Source organism: Diceros bicornis, chromosome 25, assembly GCF_020826845.1.
Source record: "Diceros bicornis minor isolate mBicDic1 chromosome 25, mDicBic1.mat.cur, whole genome shotgun sequence".
NCBI lineage: Eukaryota > Metazoa > Chordata > Mammalia > Perissodactyla > Rhinocerotidae > Diceros > Diceros bicornis.
Window position 1 is genome coordinate 22873937 of NC_080764.1, and position 15290 is coordinate 22889226.

General features: G+C 37.2%; 1 protein-coding gene across 4 annotated transcripts in view; it reads right to left on the reverse strand.

The window, feature by feature from the left end:
* The window catches only part of SCYL2 (SCY1 like pseudokinase 2), a 68386-nt gene extending 53134 nt beyond the window's left edge, over positions 1–15252 (reverse strand). Inside the window, exons 1-2 of one of the 4 annotated variants that reach the window (XM_058568578.1) lie at positions 15027–15252; positions 2151–2355 (exon numbers count right to left, since the gene is read on the reverse strand). In XM_058568578.1, the coding sequence (XP_058424561.1) occupies positions 2151–2327 (177 nt within the window). In that variant the 5' untranslated portion in view covers positions 2328–2355; positions 15027–15252. The remainder of the gene's footprint in view (positions 1–2150; positions 2356–15026) is intronic. The other 3 variants (XM_058568579.1, XM_058568580.1, XM_058568581.1) reach the window with 3 other exon arrangements.
* Positions 15253–15290: the final 38 nt, after the last annotated feature.

The window sequence follows — 15290 nt, forward strand, 5'->3', positions numbered from 1 at the left end:
TTAGAGACTCAGCTATTCCTTAAGGAATTAGCCAGTATCCAGACTGGCTCAGGAACTGAGTATCAGGACACTCAGTTCTGACCCTTGAGGTTTGAAAGAGGCAAAGGAAGAAAATTCAAAACCATATCCACAGAGAGCACTGATACATTTCAAAACTATCTTTTTCCTCAAAGCAATAAATTTGAAGAAAAAAAAAAGAATATAGTAAAGTTTCCTAAGAGAACCCAGTTCTGGCAGTCAGCAGTTGAGAACTGCTGTATTATTTGTGCAATATCTAATCAATTATCTATTATTTGCGTCCGGTTCTCATGTTCTATGAGCAGCAACAGAAGCTCCAGCCTTATCAGAGGATTTCAGCATATGAACTACTGATATAAACACAAACACCTAGAACTCTTTTGGCTAAGCACAAAGACACTATTGTGTTACCACATGCTTAATAACTAATGCAAAATTTAGTGTTCTTTCATTCTTCCCCTTATATAATTGATTGCAAAAGCAATCTGCACTAGTGTTGGAGGTTAGTCATTTACATAACTTCAGGACCTCGTTAATAGCTTTTTAAGTAGTCAATATTCAAGAAACCACTTACTTTTTGGATGAGCTCTTGGTGAATTGAAAGAGAAAACAATGTTCAAAAATGACAAATCAATCAGCATTTAAGATACAGATCAACTCTGGATTTAAAGACTTCCAACCAGATGGCAATAAAAACAAGATTTACAGGTCAGGTACAAACCACATAGAAGCAATCTATCAAAGGACCAAGATTCCTACTTCATAAAAGGATAACCAAAGACAATTCAGTCTTTAAAATACCTGTTTTGGAAATAAACTGATTTTGGGAAAGCCACAAACAATGCATACCCACAACTGCATGATTGTGCTAGTCATTAGAAAACGTGTATTAAGTTCCATATGTCTTACAATCCATACGTTTCACTTGCAGGGAAGTAAAAGCACTTTTGGAAACAATGATTTTTCTTTTTAAAGAACATATTTCTATAGAGGTTTTAAATCTGGAGATTTTTCAATTCTTCAACAATTCCAACAGAAAGTTAATAGTAAAATCTAATACTAACTATCCATCACATTTCTAAGAACCATCTGTTGGTCCTTTACATCAAATCAAAAAAAATAAATAAATAACTCATTCAAATTACTCTTCACTAGAAGAACAGTTAGTCTTAAAATTAACTTTGAGGGCTGGCCCCGTGGCTTAGTGGTTAAGTGTGTACGCTCCACTGCTGGCGGCCCGGGTTCGGATCCCAGGCGCGCATTGACGCGCCGCTTCTCTGGCCATGCTGAGGCCATGTCCCACATACAGCAACTGGAAGGACATGCAGCTATGACATACAACTATATACTGGGGCTCTGGGGGAAAAATAAATCAATAAAAATTATAAAAAAAAAAAAATTAACTTTGAAATCAATAAAACGCAAAACATATTACTGATTCTGTCCCACAAATGTATCCCCTTCTGATAGTAAAAACTATCAGGTTAAACACAAAAGAATACTATAAAAGTCTATTTTCTAGAAGGCTATAGAATAAAAGAGGGAATAAGACTGCACTAAGTAAGAATGCATTTAATGCATTGACTTATTGACAAATATGAAAAGGAACATGACAATTTTTATTCTTCTTTTTTTTTGCTGAGGAAGATTTGCCCTGAGCTAACATCCACTGCCAATCCTCTTCTTTTTGTATGTGAGCTGCCGCCACAGCAGGGACACTGACAGATGAGTGGTGTAGGTCCTCACCCAGGAACCGAACTCAGGCCGCCAAAGTAAAGCATACCAAACTTAACCACTAGGCCACTGAGGCTGGCCCAACAATTTTTATTCTAAAACATACGCTTTGCTAAATATTAAAATCTAATATACTCATTTACTCAACTGATAAGTTTATTTTACTAATTAAGCAAAATTAAATCATAAGGTGAGATGTTATATCAAACAATATATTTGTAACCAGGAGATTCATGACATGTTTAAAAGCATTCGTTTTAGTATGACTTCAGTGGATGAAATAAGAACTAAAGAACCCACTACTTTTGGCATTTCTTGACATAAAAATGCACATGTGCACGTTATGGTACTTATTAACATATGTGTTTTTTCCAACTGGACTCTGAATTAAAACTTACCTGTTTTGTTGACTTTTTTGTGCCATTAAAAATCTTCCAAGCTAGCCCATTGCCACCACTGGCAATGTGTCGACCAACATCAAATTCTCTAGTGACAGGATTTCCCATTACAGCACTAGTGACGTCAGCTGTCACTTTTGTAACAGTACTCTTCAACTTATTAAGCATGGACTCCATGGCTGCAATATTGGGTAGTTATAGTTACCTAGAAATACACGGGATAGAGGAGCACTGATCATTTGTGTTTACTTGTTTAAGCACTTAACATTCGTTATTTAGTCTGACAAGCTTAACATATCCCCAAACAATTACCAAAACAATCCTATAGAGATAAAAGCTACATTTTCATTTGTCTTCAGAGAACCCAATATACATGAGTTCAAATTTAAGTCTAAGAACCAAACTGTTCCTTTCAATGTTAATTGTTAAAGACCAGGAAGAGAAAAGACATATTCACACTTGACACTGGCATGAATGTTGCTCAACTATGTAACATGGACCCCTCAAGACTTAAAGTGTTATAGAGATCTGAATCTTTCTTCACACTAAAAACAACCATATAAATCCTGAAAGAATAATACTTTACTAAGCAATAAACTTGTATTTTATAAAAGTTTTGTTCACTATTAAAATAATTACTGTTGAAGTATAAAATCATTTGAGAATATTTTCTAAAAGAAAAGCATTGATAGCAAAAGGACAATAAAACAAGCACAAGCAAGCAATAGGTCATAAAATATTTTTAAAATTCCGATACTTCTGGCCATGATGGTGGAACAAAGACTGAATTTACCCTCTCACCTTGAACAACTAGAGACTGGACAAAATAAATGCTTTCAAACATTGAAGAAGCATGTGATCCAGTGAAAAAGCAAACAAACAAGGTGAACCCTATGATTGTTCCAGCTTTCTGGCTAGAGGCACACCACAAACCACAGAGCAGAGAGCAGAATTCCAAGCAGCAGTCTAGCTCAGTTAAGAGTTGAGGAGACAAATTGGAATTCAATGATGTTGAGGTGGCTGGGAGTTTGGGATAGAATTTCAAAGCGAAGGGGAAAAAAGGAAAAGAAAAAAATTTTAAAGGAAAAAAGAGAAGGGAACTATGCTGAAAAACAGCTCCAAAAATATGCATAGGGGTCCCCTTGATGCTTTGTTGACTACTAAGATTCACATACATAGTGTGAAACTCCACCAGGTCATGCAAGGACCAACTAGAGAGTCGTGAGCCGAACAGTTCTAGAATTCACAAAGGACTGCAAATCATTTAATTTCTTACCAACTAGAATGCCGAGTCCTCACTGATCACTAAAGGCATTCAGTAGAAACCTCAGGACCACGCCTGAGGTTTCTACTTTATCTTACTAGTAGTAGTAAGATAAAGGTTCTTAGAGTAAAAGCTACTCTAAAACTGCCCTAACAAACTAAAAGCAAGCCTCAAATGATCAAACTAACCATAAATTACTTAACTGCCTACCAGAATGAAAGTTAATACTCACGAAAGGAAGACAAAAAAAATTTCAGAAACAATATAACATTCACAATTAATAATTAATATAATAATAATCATTAGACATGCCAAGAATATGTGACCATAATCAAGACCAAAATCAGTCAATAAAAACAGATTCTAAAATGACAGATTATAGAATTAGCAACAAAGACATTAAAAAGGGGGCCAGCCCAGTGGCATAGTGGTTAAGTGCATGTGCCCTGCTGCTGGCGGCCTGGGTTTGGATCCCGGGTGCGCACCGATGCACTGCTTGTCAAGCCATGCTGTGGCAGCGTCCCATACAAAGTGGAGGAAGATCGGCATGGATGTTAGCTCAGGGCCAGTCTTCCTCAGCAAAAGAAGGAGGATTGGCATGGATGTTAGCTCAGGGCTGATCTTCCTCAAAAAACAAAACAAAACAAAAAAAGACATTATAAAGCTATCACAGGGGCCGGCCTGGTGGCGCAAGCGGTTAAGTGCGCGTGCTCCGCTGCGGCAGCCCTGGGTTCGCCAGTTCAGATCCCAGGCATGCAGCACCAACGCACCACTTGTCAAGCCATGCTGTGGCAGCATCCCATATAAAGTAGAGGAAGATGGGCATGGATGTTAGCCCAGGGCCAGTCTTCCTCAGCAAAAAAAAAAAAAGAGGAGGATTGGCAGATATTAGCTCAGGGCCGATCTTCCTCACAAAAAAAAAAAAAGCTATCATATGTCCAAGTATCTAAAGAAAAGCATGAACATAATGAAAGGAAATGGAACATAAAAAAAAACACAAAAGGGGAGCTGGCACAGCGGCATAGCAGTTAAGTTCACGGGTTCGCTTCGGCAGCTCAGGGTTCACAGGTTAAGATCCCGGGCACTGACCAATACACCACTTGTCAAGCCATGCTGCGGCAGCATCCCATATAAAGTAGAGGAAGATGGGCATGGATGTTAGCCTAGGGCCAATCTTCCTCAGAAAAAAGAGAAAGATTGGCAATTGATGTTAGCTCAGGACTAATCTTCCTCACATACACACACGTACACACACACACACACACCCCCAAAGGAAAATTCTAGAAATGAAAAATAAAATGTCACAAATAAAAAGTTCAGAGGATGTAATTAACACATTAGACAGCATAGGAAAAAAGATTCATGAAACCCAAAAATAGAGTAAATGGCTGAAAAAACAAAGGAACAAAGTCTCAGTGACCTGTGGAACAATATCACAGTCTAACATATAAAACTAGATCTCAAAAATGAGGGGAAAAGGGAGAAATAATATTTGAAAAAATAATGGCCAAAATTTTTCCAAATTCGATGAAAACTACACAAAGCACCAAGAAATGCAATGACCCACAAGCAGAATAAACACAAAGAAAACCATGCCTAGACAAGTCAAATCAAATAGCTGAAAATCAGTGATTAACAGAAAAATCTTAAAAGCAGCCAGAGAAAACAAATTATATATAGAGGAACAAAGATAAGAATTTTCCCCAGACTTCTCATCAGAAACTATGCAAGCCAGGGAACAACTAAAAGAGGTCTCTAAAGTGCTAAAAGAAACTGTCAACCTAGAATTCTATAAGCCATGGGAAAAAAAACCTTTCAAAAATAAATGTGAAATAAAGATGTTTTCTAGGAAAACAAAATCTGAGAGAATTTGTTGCCAACAGATATTCACTATAAGAAACGTTAAAGAAGTTCTTCAAACAAAAGGAAAAAGATACCAGATGGAAATCTGAATCTACAAAAGAAATGGAGGACAATAGAAATAAAAATTATATGGAAACATAAAAAACTTCTCATATTATCTTTAAAAGACAGCTGATCATTTAAAGCAAAAATAACAAAAATGTACTGTGCTTATAATATATGTAGAAGTAAAAACTATGACAAAACAAACAAAGGACAGGAGACGGGAAATGGAAGTATATTTTTGAAAGATTCTAACATTATATGTGAGGTAGTATAACATCATTTGAAGGTAAATTGTGGCAACATATCATAAACCCTAGAGTAATAACTAAAATAACAAAGAGTTAAAGTTAAAAAGCCAATAGAGGAAATAAAATGGAATCCTAAAGTAAACTGAATCAATACAAAAAGAAACAGGAAAAGAGAAAGAAAGGAAGAAGGAACAAATGTGACAAGTAGAAAACAAATAGCAAGGTAGTAGATTTAAATCCAACCATATAAATAATTACATTAAGTGTGAATGATTTAAAATTCCAAGTAAAAGGCAGAGACTGTCAAACTAAATAAAAAAGCAAGACCAAATTATACGCTGCTTACAAGAAACCCACTTTAAACCCAGTTTACAGGATGATTTAAAAATAAAAGAATGTGAAAATATACCAAACTGGAGAGGCTATATTAATAAAAGGCAGGGGCCGGCCTGGTGGTGTAGTGGCAGAGTTCACGTGCTCCGCTTCGGCAGCCCAGGGTTCGCCGATTCAGATCCAGAGCGTAGACCTACTCACCACTCGCCAAGCCATGCTGAGGCGGCGTCCCACATACAGCAACTAGAAGAATGTGCAACTATGACATACAACTATCTACTGGGGTTTTGGGGAGAAAAAGGGAAAAAAGGAGGAAGATTGGCAATAGATGCTAGCTCAGGGCCAATCTTCCTCAAATAAATAAATACATAAATAAAAGGCAGAACAGGCTTCAAGACAAAGGGATATTTCATGATGACAAAGCTGTCGATTCATCAAGAAGAGATAACAATCCTAAATGTGCACACACTCAATAAGAGAGCTTCAAAATAAATGCAGCAAAAACTGACAGAACTGAAAGAAGAAACAGACAAATCCACAATTATAGTTGGAGACTTCAAGGGTCCTCCCTCAGTAACAGGTGGACAAATAGACCAAATAGACAAAAAATCAGTAAGGATAAATAAGACTTGAATAACACTATCAAACAACCTGACCTAAAACACCACACTTGACAACAGCAGAATGCATTTTGTTTTCATATGTACAGGGAACATTCACTAAAATAGACTATATGTTGGGCCATAAAACTAGTCTCAACATTTTTAAAACTACTGAAATAATATAAAAGATATTCTTTGACCACAATGAAATTAAACTAGAAATCAATAGTGGATAAAAATCTAGAAAACATACAAATAGCTGGAAATTAAACAACACTTCTACATAACCCAAGGGCTAAAAAAGAAATCACAGAGAAAACTTAAAAATATTTTGAAGTGAATGAAAATTTAAAAATCTGAGGGATGTAGGTAAAGTAGTGCTTAGTGGAAAATTTATAGATTTAAATGTTTATATCAGGGTGGAAAAAATCCAAAATCAATGGTCTAAGCTTCCACCTTAGGAAGCTAGGAAAAAAAGAGAAAATTAAACTCAAAATAAGTAGAAAGAAGGAAATAAAGAGCAGAAATCAATGAAACAAACTAAATTTAATGTAATTTAATACTCTATTTAATAGAGTAATAAAAAAGAAAAATCAAGGAACCCAAAAACTGTTTTTTTTTTTAAAGATAAACTTGTAGCTATATTAAAAAAATTTTAAAGAGGAAGACGCAAATGACCAAAATCACAGATAGAGGAAACCCTACAGATTCTTATCCTATATAAACTCTGTAGATTCTAAATGAATAAGATATTACATTATGAATGATCTTATGCCAATTAATTCAACAACCTGGATGGGATGGAAAAATTCCTTGAAAGCTACAACTACCAAAATCCTATATAAAAGAAATCCAATTCATAACCACAACCCTTACCACAAAGAAAACTCCAGGCTCAGATGGCTTCACTGTTGAATTCTATCAAATATTTAAGGAAGAAATAATATCAGGTCATATAAGCTCTTCCAGAAAATAGAAGAGGATAAAACACTTTCTATTCATGTTATACAGTCAATATTGCCCTGATGCCATACCAAATAACAACATAACAAGAAAACCACATACCAACATCCCTCAACAACATGTAAAAATCCTTAACAAAATATTAGCACATCAAATCCAACAAATCTAACCCCACGACCAAGTGAGATTTATCTCAGGAATCCAAGGTTGATTTAACACTCAAAAACAAATCCATGTAATTCACCATTTTAACTGAATAATGGGGAAAAGAAAACATATGATCATCCCAGTAAAGGCAGAAAAAAATTGTGACAAAATTCAATACCCATTCATAGTAAAAACTCTCAGCAAACTAAGAACAGAAAGGAACTTCCTCAACCTGATAAATGGCATCTTTGAATACCTATAGCTAATATTATATTTAAAGATAAAAGATTGATCACGTTCTCCCTAAGTTTGGGAACAAAGTAACGATACCTACTTTTACCATTTGTATTCAATATTCTAATGGAGATCCTAGCCAAAGCAATAAAGAGAACAAAATAAGACGCACGTGTACTCTTTCCTAAATTTGATTTGCCTGAGAACAAGTCTGTGTCCTATAAATTTTCCTAAACCAACTCTTTCTTTCTTCACAATTTTCTCCCACTTGACGAAAGTATTTTTCTCAGCTATCCCAATCCTATTATGGGGCATAACCCTGGGTATAAAAAACTTTGGAAGGGTACGGACAATGCAATTTGAGAATGCATTAATCCTGAAAGTCCCTTAAGAGGAAAGCAAAAAAAAAGTAAGAAATACTGAAGGGGGCTGTGCCTTATTTCTTCCAGCTCAAATATTAAAAAGCAAGACCTCATGCCTTATCTATCATAGAATTATAACTAAGAAATAAGATCGCAGTCACAGGGATGTATAGGAACAAGTTTATTTCAAGTAATAAGCAAAAACTACAAGGTTTTAATGAAAGTAAAACATAATCACAATATATGACAATCTAGAAGTTAGATCCTTTATAACTATCTAAACTCTTGACGAAAAACTTCAGATGCCATCAACTTAAAAACATGCAAAGGAGTAAATTGTTTTTCAAAATTATTTAGAGAATATACAAGCAAACATATTTGGAAGGCCACTGGACTAAGGTAGTACTAGTTTTGTATCCTGTTTTCTCTTTTAAATTATATTTACATAAATATAACCTGCTTTCTTCTATTAAAGATTTAAACTGTCTGTAAACAGGAACAGAGACTCACTTTCCCTTTTTAATTTAATGTTGCATTTCTGTAAGCATTGAGAAAACATTGCTATCGGCATTATGAAAACATTTATTGCTATGCCAAGTTGTTCTCTATGAACATCTGCTGCTGATTTTGATGCGGAGGTGAAGGGACGCAAAAACCCTATTTAAAACCCACATATCCATTCCTCTAACTCTGCCTGACTAGCTACATATTACATGCCACACGACTACTATACATTGAGAATACAGATATAAATGGAAATATTTCTGTTCTTTAGGGACTCAGTCTAGTAGCAGATTCAGACATGCAAAGATTTATAGCAATTAACTAGAGGTATGAATGTACCATGCTATGAGAACACAAAGATGGGCTCAAAAATGAAATGTTTTTCAGGGAGGAAAAAAGGGAAAGAGCATTCCAGAAAGGGGGATTACCACGTGCCAAGACAAGGAGGAGAGGAAGACTATGATGTGATTTGAAAATTACAAATAGTTCAGTACGCAAACAAAGGATATTTTCAGAGGTAATATTCAAATTTGAGATGCCTATCCATCAAACAAAAAGAGTCAACACTAGTGTACACAGGTAGGAATAGACATGGAAATTCATCTGGTGAATTATTTAGTATTTATTGAGTACCCACTATGTACCTGACACCACATAAGAAAATGGGGAAGAAAGAAGTAAAGGCAAAATAAGCCATCCATCAAAGGGGCAAAGACAGAGAAGTAAACCAAACATAGCATTAGCGTACAGTGATAAAATGCCACAGAATACACATGCAGAGTGTTATAGGAGCAGAAAGAAGACGAACAGACAGAAGAAAGTTTCTCAAAAGCAGTAATGAGATGTCTTTAAAGGTGAGTAGGAGTGAACCAGATAGAGAGTGGGAGAAGTGTAGGAGTAAAAACACAAAGTAAACACAAAGTAGATCAGATAAAAGCTGGAGGAAAAGGAGGTGTATGGCAAAGGAGACTTAGAAAAGCCTGATCACCATGGGCATTAAGTAGTAAGAAATCAAGCTATGATAAGGCACAGAAAGGTTTCAGGCATGACTAAGAGGATCAATCACTCCATCAAGCAGAGTGCAAAATATACTAGGGGCGGAAGTAGGAAATATGGCAAGACTGAAGAGAATGCCAATATGTAGATCAGGGATGATATATATATAATTTAGAATATATACAAAGCAAGAAAACAAAGGAAAGGACGCTTGGAAATAGGGACAGGGAAGACGGAATAAATGAGGGGTGGAGGGGGGGTTTCAAAGGTGCTAATTACATGGATGTTTATTTTATAATTACATATTAAACTTAGTTACGCACTTTTATGTATTACACATCAAATTTTAAGCAAATTCTAAAAGAGGGAGAGGTTGCTGAACTAAGGAAATAGCAGTAAGGAGAAGAAAGGAAAAATTAAGAAACAAATATGAGAACTAAAAGAACTTAGTGACCAATCAGATAAAGGAAAGGGACAAAACTAGGAATCCCAATCAGGTCTCCAATTTCAAACTCTAGGTAGAGAGTGAAGCCATTTACCAAGGCAGGACTAATAGGAGACAACTGTTTGTTTGGTGGGAGGAAGAACTCAATTTTGGACAGGTTGACATTGAGATGCCTGAATGACATTCATATAGAGATATATTTAGTAGGTTTTTAAATATGCAGGTCAAAAACATAGAAAAAATGTCTTGATTGAAGATAAAAATTTGGGCACCATGAGCATATAAGCAGTATAGTAGTTAAGACTGTGGGCTTGAAAAAGGTTACCCAAGGAGACTCAAGAAGAATAAGTATATCACTAGAGTAACAGAAGGCTAAGGACAGAATGATCTGAATGGGGTTGTAAAATAAGAACTGAACTTAAGTGAGATTTTGAATCATTAGCAATTGCCTTTTAACATGTAAGAAACCTAGAGTCCAAATATCTTTCCTTAAAATGACAGCTTTTCAAATTTTCACTTGATTAATGAATAAAGAAATGAGCCTATTTTTTCCAAAGACAAAGTTATAAATGACAGAAATATTTATCATATAAACCATTTCCCCTTGTACAACATTTAGTAGAATTCACTTGAAATTCAATCATCTTCCCCTCCTAAATCTCAGCCAAAGTAAGATTTGGGGCAGCTTCAGTATGATCCCAAGATTCTCTCTCTTTACCATCTGGCTCAGCCATCACTTAGCTTTTAGTAGAACCAGAGGTGAATCTGTTCTAATACTAGATTTTACATGCACCTGGCAGAAGGTGGGTTCAGTGTTACGGCACCTGATGGCAGGCAGCTGAAAGGAACTGGCAATTCTTTCAGGTCTGCCTACTCATAAACTCCAGATATACCAAGAATATAGTAGGTAAAATTATATTTATGCTAAAAAAAACTTCCACAATTTTCAAGTGACACAATTGCAAAACAAGTCCCTTACTTCCCTAAGAATAAAATATTAAAAAGTAGAATTAGCTTGCATTTTTGTTGGAAATACTGTAATGCAAATAAAAACGTTACTGTAATAACTTCTGACAATGAAATCATGTTTAGTAACTGCTAGTCTCATGGCACCTAAAAGAGACTAGACTTTCAATAAACACAAAATAATAGACACTGACTACAAAGAACAATAACACAAATAAATATACATGAACTCAAAATAGACTGTTTTATTTCTTAAAGAGGGACAAGGGTCTGAGATTCCTATGTAAATGCCTGAAAATAAAAGAATACCACTTATACAGTTATTTATATAGTTAAGTATTCAGAAAATGAAATTTTGTAATTTGAAATAAGAACTACATTAACACGACAAATACTTTTGGTAAAATGCTTCATAAAATTTGGGGAAAAATTTTGTACCTACCCTCCTATATGCAGTGCTTATGTTTATATGTAAGAAAGATAATCCTGAGATATATTCTTGAAATACATGTTTTTTTTCTTGTGGGAGCACTCAGAGATTACTAGAAGTTTTAAAAAGATATAGTTTTTAAAAAATGGTTAATACCATTCTTTGGCCTACAGAGAAGTCATGTTTAATCTTATTTAGAAAACAAAGATTATACCAGTTGAGTACAATCATTCTCTTTACAACTACAGAAAGTATCTAATTATTATCAGTTGAGCTAGAACAGATTATTTACAGGAGACAAACCCGATTTAAGAAATAAACAAGAATTAAAGAGACTTAGCAAGGTACAACGAAGCACACATCCACAACAAATTATTGGGTACCTACTAACTGGAAAGCACTATGCTAGGTGCACTAGGAGAAACAAGAAGTAAAACATCCAGTTTCACTGCTTACAAACTTAAGACCATTGTACAATAAGATTTAAAAGGTAACATAAGAGATTACAAAGCAACATATGCTTAAATATCAAATTAGTAATTTGAACAATAAGTAAGATTTGAGGAGAGATTACATTCAACTCTTTTAAAGGCACATCCAGCCCAGTTACTTAGTGTAGTTTTTACTACAGGAAGTCAATCAGATTCTTGAAATTGTAATTTTTTAAAAAAAGTAGCAGCACTGGGGTGGCAGTATCTCACTACTCAGCCCCTCCAGCTGGAGAAGGGGGAAAAGGAATAACAGAGTAGAAAATTAGACTAAGTGACCACTAAGGTCACTTTCTTAGGTCTACAGTTCTTCCTTGATTTAAGAACACATAAAATCTGAAATAAAGTGTAGTACAATGTGTGAAAACCAAAACTCATAAAGCACTGAAGTGTTATCTAAGACAATGGTTTTCAAACTCCAATGCCGTGGTTTTCAAACCCTGACGAACATCTAAATACATCTAATAACATCTAAATGACTGGATAACTTCTTAAACCATACAGATGCTTATGTACTACCTCAAACCTCTGGAATTACAATCTACAAATGTGCAGTCAGGGCATTTGCAGTTTGAGCAGCTCCCGAGGTGATTCTGATGCACAGGGTGAGATTAAGTGTTACATGATTAAGTACACAGTCTTCAGTGGTAAGGAAACCTGGGTTCAAATCCCAGTTCTAATACTTACTAGCACTGTGACCACCAAGTAGCCTCTCTAACACTATTTCTAATCTTTAAAAAGGGGGAAATGCCACCCATACCTCAAGTGATTGTTGTGAGGATTAAAGATGATGACGCACGTAAAATGCTTAGTACAATTCCTGGTACGTTTAGTAAGCATTCAATGGATTCATTCATTTATCAAACATTTATTGAGCACTTACACAGTATTAGGAGATGAGGAACATATCATTAATTTATTAACTATTAATAAATATGGCAACTCTGCAATGGTGTCATGAAAACATATAATTAGGGGAATTTATCCTAATCAGGAAAGTCTTTCATGAAGTGAGCTGAATGCTGAGCAGGCATTAACAGGATGAAAAAGAAAAGCAGCACATATCCAGGCAGAGGAAGCATCATAATCAAAAGCTATGTACCTGAAGCACAACAGAAAGAACAGGTGACTAGGGGAGAAAGAAATGCCAGAAAGCACTGTGGAGATGAGGTTAGAAAGGCAATCAGGGGGGTCCAAACTGGCTGTTAAGGATTTTACTTTCTCTTAAAAACAATAAAAGCCACTGAAGGGTTTTAAACATGGAGACAATGTGATTAGATCTGCATTTTGAAAAAGTCACTCAGTCTGGCGTAGAAAACTACAAAGGGCACCACAGTAAATGTACGAAGACCACAAACAGGAGGCTTGTGATACTTCAGATGAGAGATGATAAGAGATGGTGGCTGGAACTAGAGTACTAGTGGTGAAGATGAAGAACAGACAGACTCAAGAGATAATCACCAGGCCAAATCAACAGGATCTCATGAGAGACTGATATAAAGCATGAGAGAGAGAAGTTGTCTAACTTCTACTCCTATAGAAAGGGATGGATGATGAAGCTAGTCACTTGAGTTAAACACAATAAGAAGACCCATTTTTCTTGGGGGGTAAATCATGAATTTCAAACATGTGGGTGTGAGTCGTTATTCCCAATTATAGGGTTGATTTGTACAGAAATAGTCCATTGTATGGAAGTACAATGCGCCTGAATTTATTTTATTGGGTGTTTACGGATCTTAGAGACAAAAGAACAGGTTTCTGCCTGTATGTAAAGCAAATCTGAACAAAATGAATGTCTTTACCAGTGGCTCATTTCCTTTACACAATCTCTCAAAAGAATCTTTTATGACTACAGTTTAATATTGTCTCAAGAAGTCTATTTATACAATCAGCTGATAAATCATTTTTAAATTTTTAAAATTAATATTAGAATAAGACAGGAAGCCAAACAAAAAAAGCCTGCAGAGTCCAAAAGGAAGCTTCAAGCACCAGACTTTCAAGCCATTACCAGAACATCATCAGGTTTTACAGTGACAGGCTAGTTTGGAGAATTTTAGTTAAACTATATTAATTTTCCAGGAGAGGCATGCGAATGTGACTTAGAAAACTTCTTACTCACAGAATCCAATTTGTAAAAAAAAAAGTCATCATACAGATAACTACTGAATTTGATCTACAATAAAACTAGTCTGCAACTGACAATTTTAAGTCACTACTGACATAGAGCTTTTAAGTCGCTTGAGTCTGGAGTCTCATGAAGATTGTTATAAGGGTTGACTGGACAATATTGGTCTTCTTAATTACTCATCATCTGTATATATTCAGTTGGACCCCAAGAAGTTTTTGCAAGGTTTATTGGTCTAAACCTTCCTCCATCCTTTCTCTCCGGTTTAGAAAAACAAGAGTGCCGGAGCCACCGAGGGGGTTTTTAGCATCAACAAAACACATGCCCCACCCACCTCACACACAATAACCGTCCGTTCCAGAACTATAGCTGCTGTCAGAAAACGACGCCAGGCGGCAGGGTCGTGGTTGGTAACCAGGTTATCAGAGGCGGACCTCAGAACTGAGGGGAGCTGTCTCACCCAGTCCCGGAGAAGTGTCCAATTTCCCAAAAGAGAACCGAGGTCTCCACCACGGAAACCCGAGCTCCCGAGTCGGAGCTGGGGGCTCTCCCTCCGGCAGACGGCTCCGGCCCCGGGTCTCCCGCCGCTTTAAGGCCTCTTCGGGGCACTCGGGCCTCCCGGATCCGCTCCCTGGAGCTCGCTGCGCCCCCAGCCCGGCTTCGCGCGGGCGCCCACCGCCCCGCCAGCCCAGCCCGCAAGCCGCAGGCCCGTCACCAGGCAACAGTCGCCAACCCCGGGGCCCTTGGTAGGCCTACCCGGGGCGCGGGTCCTTCCCCATTCCCACCTCGCTGGCCTTGGGAGCCCATGGGGGAGCGCGGCCGGGGAGGGAGGTCGCTCGGTGCCCGTGGGCGGTCACTCACCTCTTCCTCTCTCCTCCCGGGAGGGGCGGTACTGGGGCTCGTTTCCCCCGCCCCCCCAAACGCCTCCTGGCTGCTCCGGCTTAGCCTCGGCGCCTGGCCGCCGTGGCCAACTTACTCCATAGCCTCCTCCACCCGCGCGGCCTCAAAGCCTGGAGCCAGAGGAGGGGAGGGGGAGGGGAGGGGAGGGACTGGGGAAGAAGAGCAAGGGAGGAGGAAGACCGAAAAGACCAGCCGGCCAGGGCATGACATCACTTCCGGCTGGTT